The 7,363-nt window shown below is 29.4% G+C and overlaps 1 protein-coding gene across 6 annotated transcripts in view; it reads left to right on the plus strand.

Annotated features, from left to right (window-relative positions):
- The window catches only part of LOC105153879 (choline transporter-like protein 1), a 30,169-nt gene extending 22,983 nt beyond the window's left edge, over positions 1-7,186 (plus strand). For 4 of the 6 annotated variants that reach the window (XM_011069039.2, XM_011069285.2, XM_011069198.2 and 1 more), the window contains 15 exons: positions 702-818; positions 894-1,042; positions 1,421-1,498; positions 1,669-1,759; positions 2,851-2,914; positions 3,320-3,428; positions 3,779-3,887; positions 3,970-4,089; positions 4,174-4,299; positions 4,763-4,869; positions 5,493-5,749; positions 5,901-6,073; positions 6,147-6,239; positions 6,318-6,410; positions 6,497-7,186. In XM_011069039.2, coding sequence (XP_011067341.2) covers positions 702-818; positions 894-1,042; positions 1,421-1,498; positions 1,669-1,759; positions 2,851-2,914; positions 3,320-3,428; positions 3,779-3,887; positions 3,970-4,089; positions 4,174-4,299; positions 4,763-4,869; positions 5,493-5,749; positions 5,901-6,073; positions 6,147-6,239; positions 6,318-6,410; positions 6,497-6,562 — 1,752 coding nt within the window. In that variant the 3' untranslated portion in view covers positions 6,563-7,186. Of the gene's footprint in view, positions 1-701; positions 819-893; positions 1,043-1,420; positions 1,499-1,668; positions 1,760-2,850; positions 2,915-3,319; positions 3,429-3,778; positions 3,888-3,969; positions 4,090-4,173; positions 4,300-4,762; positions 4,870-5,101; positions 5,139-5,492; positions 5,750-5,900; positions 6,074-6,146; positions 6,240-6,317; positions 6,411-6,496 lie in introns of those variants that run through there. The other 2 variants (XM_011069113.2, XM_087416811.1) reach the window with 2 other exon arrangements.
- Positions 7,187-7,363: the final 177 nt, after the last annotated feature.

A 7,363-nucleotide genomic window follows, 5' to 3' on the forward strand; every position in this document is an offset into this window, starting at 1 on the left:
TATTTTATTCATTAAATTAATCAACCTAATTTTTTCGGTAATAAATATAATTGGTTTGCAACTATATCTTCATAGAAAGAACGGTTTTGCTGAAATATTTATAAATTCAATTAAATATACAAATTTGAAAATAATTCTGTTGGTCCATTAAAATAATTATATAGGAAGTTCAAGCTGATGAGTATGTTACAAAAATTTTTGACATTCTAACAATCAACTTGAGTAATATTCTTGAAGCTTTCACGGGTACTTCCGGGTTATAAAGATTATGCCTTTCGCTAATTTTCTCCATGTTCAGATCCATTCTTGGAATGCCAACGTTTCGTTGGAACGGTCCGGAGAAACAGCTCAGTATCAGGCTACTCTTAGCCCTGATGAAGTGGACTGCAAGGTTCACGAAAGGCATTCCAAGAATGGATCTGGACGCTGAAAAAACCCGCGAAATGCATAATCTTTAAAACAGATCTTGAGTATCTTATTATTTTGATGATCTAATAAAATTTTTAGATCTGTAACTAGCTAAATTTTTAGATAACTTTAGCAAAACTATTTTTTCCGTATTGACTAGTACGCTTTTATTTCTTCAAAATGTTTGATTTTAAATTTTTCATTAGTAAGCAGATTAAAGTCTTTTCAAAATCGGCTATTTATTTGAACTTATTTGAACAGCTTTGACTTTGTATATAATTTTTCCTTTCTAGACACCTGATAGTCATCAAAACTCGCCATCGAATTATTCAGAACAGGTATTCGTGGAGAACCGATCATGTACCGATTTTTTTGCTATAATCATCCTACTCATACTGGCGGGTGGTTTTGTAAGTAATATTATTTTTTTTATTCGCGTCATAACGCCAATATGTTCTCTCTCTAAATGTAATTCACGCGTGCAGGTCTTTATGATGACGAATGTGGTGAAGAAAGGTGACATTTTCCGCGCGATAAATGGATACGATAATTGCGGAAATGTTTGTGGTCGTGTAACCTCGTACGAAAATGATCCAAAATTCAAGTGTAAGGGTGGTGATTACACCAATAAACCGTAAGTGCACCTTGAAGTATTTGTATTAAATCAAATTTCCTTGCGATTCGGTCGTACAGTTCATGCAACAAAGGCGAGATTATATTAAAAATTTTATAATTTTCCTGAAATAAATTACATAAATTAAAGAAATTATTATTAAATTAAATAGTGTATTAAATTAAAGATTGTAGCAGAACCTATTCGAAAAAATTAATGCAGCCTAGGATCGATAAAAAGGCTAAAACATAATAAAATAAAATAATATTCAACTCTTGATTTGATATTGATTGTTTGTGCCACTTTATAAAAGATTTTTAAATATCTTTATAAAAGATTTTGAGAATTGATCATATTGATCATTGTTTTCATTGATAATTTATATTCTGTGTCTATTAGATATCTCGAGATTGATTTGGAAGTGACTGGAGTGAAAAAACGTACATGCAAGACGAGCTGTGAACAGGACAAGACTAAGTTAGTAAATTGAATCTCGTTAAATGTTTTACGTTTCTGTTTATGTTTTTCGCGTTAATCTAAATGACTGCTAGAGTCGCAATCGCAGAAAGTTTCATGCAGTAAATATAAACTTGATTTTTTTTCCGATTGTTTTTTCTAACATCAATTTCTGTTTCTCTGTCTCGTAGAATAATATTCCTGAATCGCTGTATGAATAAGAAAGCGACAGAAACTATCAGCTCCATAATAAGGACCCTTCGGTTAGAAAGTATTTACAATGTAAGTGATCTTGTTTGTGAGTATATTTTTTGAGATCCCTTGTAAAAATTATAAAAATTGCTAGCTTGTTGTTTTGTTAGAATCTGATCTTGAATTTAAAAAAACATGCATTATTATATTATTTTCTATTGATGTCTTTCATTTTGTACATGTTTCCGTTTAAATCAATAATAAATAAATTTAGCATATGTTATTTTACAACTGAATAATGAAAGTCTCAACAGTCTGGGCTGGATTTTAGTATTTAAATAATATTTTCAGTATGAATTTATATACATATCCAGTTCTTGTGTTGAATGCCGAAATTATTTTCTTGAAACGCAGTCATGAGCCAAACATCTAAAATGTTTATTAGCATCAATATTATTAAATTTCTTTTTCAATTTCATTTATGATATTACTGTATTACTATATTTCAGTTCAACTTATAATTGCATTTCAAGAGTGAAAATGATTTCAGTGCGCAATTTACACAACTGCTGGATGTGTATATACATTCATATTTAGTACTTAAATAATATTTAAGCACTAAGATCCAGCTTAGACCGTTGAGGTTTTCATTACTCAGTTATATATTCACATTTGCGGTCTTAAGACATTTTGTTTAAATAGATTTTATTCCAATTTCCGGGAGTTTCATGTCATCTTGTTCCTTGTTCCTAGCGGAAAAAATCTAATTTTTTCCAATATTCGAAATAGTAAGAGAAAATATATCCATTCTAAAAAGAAAAATTATGTGTCGTACACTAAACTGGCCAATCATTTATTTTTAAAATAGCTCAGAAATAGTCTGTCTTAATTTGAATAATTTATGATGATTTAATAATATATTACATTTTAAATTAAGCTTCAAATTAAATTATCTCAAATTTCTTTCTTTATTTATTAATTTTTATATATATAGCGTTTCATGTTTTAATAGACGCATGACGTGTCCATTAAAACACGAAAAATTTGAGGTAATCAAAAATAAATAGATCAATTCATTTTAAGATATTCAAACATGATTTACAAGCAATATATGTCGTGTGCAGTATCTTCTCAATTGGTTTAAATAAGTAATTAATCGATAAAATATATTATTATTTCAGGACGCAGTTACTGATCTGGGAATCGCATGGCGTGAATTGATTTACCTTTTGCTTATAGCTTTAGGTAGGTGTTCAGAAATAAATATCTACCATATGTTATTTTAATATTATACCATTTAAAACTTTCAATTTCTTGCTATATGTATAAATATAATTTCTCCTCATTATTTATCTATTTATTTATACATATAAAATCTCAAGCATTTATTAAATTCGATGATATGCAATTTGCAGAATGTAATTGGAATTTGAAAAAATAATATTTTTTTTACGTTAACAGAATAATCTTTTTATTTCATCAATTGATTCTTGCATATTAAATTTCAGTTTTAAATTCTTATATCATTTGTCTCTCTCTCTCTCTCTCTCTCTCTCTCTCTCTCTCTCTCTCTCTCTCTCTCTCTCTCAGTTCGCGAAACAGAACAAAACAGAAGCTTTACGTGATTGATTGCGACTGACGATTTTTCAGGACTTTCTCTCGGTATCCTGGTAGCCTTCCGGTATATGGTACAATATGTCATTTATGTCGTATTGATCGGCGCAGTTTTGGCTTGCATCGGTGGCACAACATATCTCTGGTAAAGAGAATTCTCTCAATTTTTAATAATTAAAACGATGTAGCAAAAGTCACATCTTAAATTGTTCAATCTAAAAATTCCTACATGAGAATAAAATATCTATGTAGAAAGAACAATTTTGCTGAAGTATTTAAAATTTTAGGTGTAGATATAAATTTAAAAATAATTTTGTTCGAAACAACTATGTAAAATTTTCAAGCATGAGCGATTCTGTACGATTGTTTTCATGTTTCAACAAAATTATTTTTAGATTGATATCTAGCTACATTTTTAAATAATTCAGTGAAACCGTTCTTGCCGTGTATTTATTATTTAAATTTAATAAAATAAGTTTAATCTTTTATGCAAAGGTTAGCGTGGTACCGTGAAAAAAAGAGCGTGGAAAGAGGCGAAGTCTATCCGGAGGATTCCAGCGTGGAACCCTACTTTATCTACGCTATTATTATGTCTGTTATTTCTGTAAGAAAAATCATTATATCCAACGCTATGTTCACACAAATTTTGCGGATATATACATATTAACATATAATACATTCCGCAGGTGATTGTTCTTCTAGTGATTCTAGTGATGAGAAAAAGAATTGAACTGGTCATGCAGCTTTTCCGAGAGGCGGGTAAAGCTGTGTATTCAATGCCGGCGCTGCTATTTCAGCCGATTTACGTGAGCATATCTCATTCCAGTTATACAAGTCCGGTTCATTTCATATTGAATGATCTCGCGAATGTGGAAATTTTTTATTTTTAGACCTATCTACTGATCGGGTCTACAGTAATAGCATGGGTCTACTGTATGCTATGGATAGAGAGTGCCGGTGATATTTACTTGAACAAGAAAAATCACATTCATTTCAAGAAAGATGCATTGCTTATTGTAAGTGAACATAGTTTTTATCAACTGTGATAAATATTATATTTCATAGAATAAATACATATTCATATTTTCAATTATCAAGTGGGATTTGTTATCTAATGTTTTTGTGAATTTTATACATTTTGCTTTAAGGATATATTAAATTATATATATGATAAAATAAAAAATTAAAAAGTTATAAATTTTTTTATATTGTATTTGAAAATGATACAAGAGTTTGACGGAGATTTGAAGTTAGATAAAAAATTATTTTCATAAGAAGTTGACATATTTATAAAAAATAATTAAGATAAAAAGAGAAAATTTTGATTTAAACTACAAAATTGTAAATAAATCAATATAATCATAAATCAAAATGTTAATATTATTTTTTATTCTGTATTATATACGTATTAATTGTTATTTAATTAATTTATTAAATTATATTTTATATTTATCTTTATAATAAATGGAATTAATTTAGGCAACAAGATGGTACAATCTATTTTTATTCTTCGTGGCGTGTGAATTCTATTTGGGTTGCCAGCATATGGTTGTTGCTTGCGCTGTTGCCCGATGGTTCTTTACAAGGTGAGATCTTTATTAGATATATAAAGTTAAATAGAAAAAATAGCGCAGTGAAAAATTAATTAGTATGAAAAGTTTAATCTGTATGTAATCAGTTGATCAAATTATAGCTACGTAAAGAAAAATAAAATGAATGTTTTTTTACATACTCGAAAATACTATTTGTCAACATACATATCTAGAAAATTTTCACGAAGAATTATTAGATTTCTTGCTAATGATCTTCTGTTTACAGGATGTTTGACGTTAGAAGGAACACCGCTTCTAAGCAGGTAAAGCTGACTGACAATACGTGCTTATTCGAATATTTTAAAAAATTAATCCTAATAGGACAAATCTCCAAGGGACATTCCAAAGAACATTTAAAGGATATCCCTATATCCTAAGAACATTCGTCAGAACGTCCCTCGAATAAAGTATGCTATTAGGAAAGTCTTATTAATTATTGCGAAAATTGTAAAATGATACAGGATTTTTCGATTAATTGTCAATTTAGTTCGCTTTATCTATTAATAAGCGATGTTCCATCTAATGTCAAGCACCTTATGTACTTATATGATGTTTCAAAATATGTTATGCTTTTTCATAGTATTGCACGAATTTTATAGAAGAATTCATTTTAACAGGGATAAAAGGCGTCTCTCTTTACCAGTGGCAAAAGGCTTCGGATATCTTATAAGATATCACTTGGGTACGGTGGCTTTTGGTGCTTTAATAATAGGTATTGTTAGAATTATCAGAGCCATGATAGCTTTTGTCCAAAAGTATTTGAAACGATATGATAACTCATGCGTGAAAGGAATTCTATGGTGTTGCCAATGTTGTCTTTGGTGTTTCGAGTGCGTTTTAAAATTTCTCTCCAGAAATGCTTACATCGAAACAGGTAATTGCAACATTTTTATGATAATATAAATATTGATTTGAATTTTTCATGATGCCTGATATTTTTCTATTTTGAATATATAACAATTAAAAACAAAAATTAAAAATATTTTTTTATTGACTAATGTATTAAAAAACGATGTTTTTTTCAGCCATATACGGATGCAACTTTTGCACCGCTGGAAGAAAGGCGTTCCAAGCCTTGTCAAGCAACATTTTACGAGTAGCGGCGATTAACAGCGTCGGCGACTTCGTCCTTTTTTTGGGTAAAATCCTCGTTGTCACTCTTACGATCGTTTCGGGGATATACTTGATGCAGGTACAGGTAAAATTAATTATTATACTTATTTTTATATTTTAAGGGCTTTACTAACTTTAATTTTTTTATCCCTTTGTAGAAAAAGGAGGGGCTTAATCATCCTTGGATACCAATCACTCTCGCGGGGATATTCGCATTCCTGGTTTCACATTGTTTCATATCAATTTATGAGGTAAATGATATAAAAAGCAAAAAAATGTCAATGTTAAATAAATAATATAATCTTCATAGAAATGTTAACTTTTTGCAGATGATTATTGACACAATATTTATATGCTTCTGCGAGGATTGCGAGAAGAATGACGGCATCAACCGACCTTATTTTATGAGCCGTGGTTTGATGGTTTGTATTGTTATAATAAATACATCAGCTTTATTATTTCTTAATCGTTATGAAGTCATTTATATAGACAAAAATCTTGTCTTCAGGAATTCGTAGAGAACAGCAAAAAAGCTTTAAAGCATCTGGAACAACAAGGTGCTGCAACTACATAACAAGCGTTAAGAATAGATTTTTAAAAAAATATATTATAGTTTTAAAAATTCGATGTTCGGCCAGTGCACAAGCGATAAACAATGTATGTTGGAATTTTTCATACAATGTTAACAGATATTGTAATTATTTAGTTCGTGAATTAAGTTTGGACAGGTCTGTTGTAATATATGGATTTTTGAGAAATAATTGCAAGATGTATAGAAATAGCTGCCTTTCGTATACGCATAAATGCCTTCTTTTAGCATACAATACAGTTATTGAAGTTCTATACCAAGCGTGGTGCACACAATCGGTTGCTTCGATCGATGGACTGACTACGTTATGAGGAATGTTACGAATCATTCTATTTTCGAAGTTCCTATTTCTAAAAATATTTTTATATAACAAGATAGTTTTTTTTCTATATAAACTTAGACGCGACGTTCGCACAATTGCGAATACGCCGATTTGGCAGCCTGAACTTAGACACGTACTCTTTGTATGATTAGCGAACAAGTTAATTTATAAGATCTCTGTGTTCTAGAATCTACAGTATAAGTTTACATATTGTTATATTGTTACATATGTATTCGTCCTTTATATTTTTATGTAAATATTTCTTTTTTATAAAGAAGTGCCTGTAATTGATAATTTTTCATTTTGATACAAAATGCCATGTAAGATATAAATATACAGCTTTGGATATATGAATGATTTCAAAAGAGGAATATAAGATTAATATTCTATTGTATATTATCAAAGTGAACAAAACTTTTAAATAAAAAAATTTGACATAATTTAATTACTGACGTGTCACTTAC

This window comes from Acromyrmex echinatior, chromosome 2 (genome assembly GCF_024713525.1).
Source record: "Acromyrmex echinatior isolate Ae372 chromosome 2, ASM2471352v2, whole genome shotgun sequence".
NCBI classification, from domain to species: domain Eukaryota; kingdom Metazoa; phylum Arthropoda; class Insecta; order Hymenoptera; family Formicidae; genus Acromyrmex; species Acromyrmex echinatior.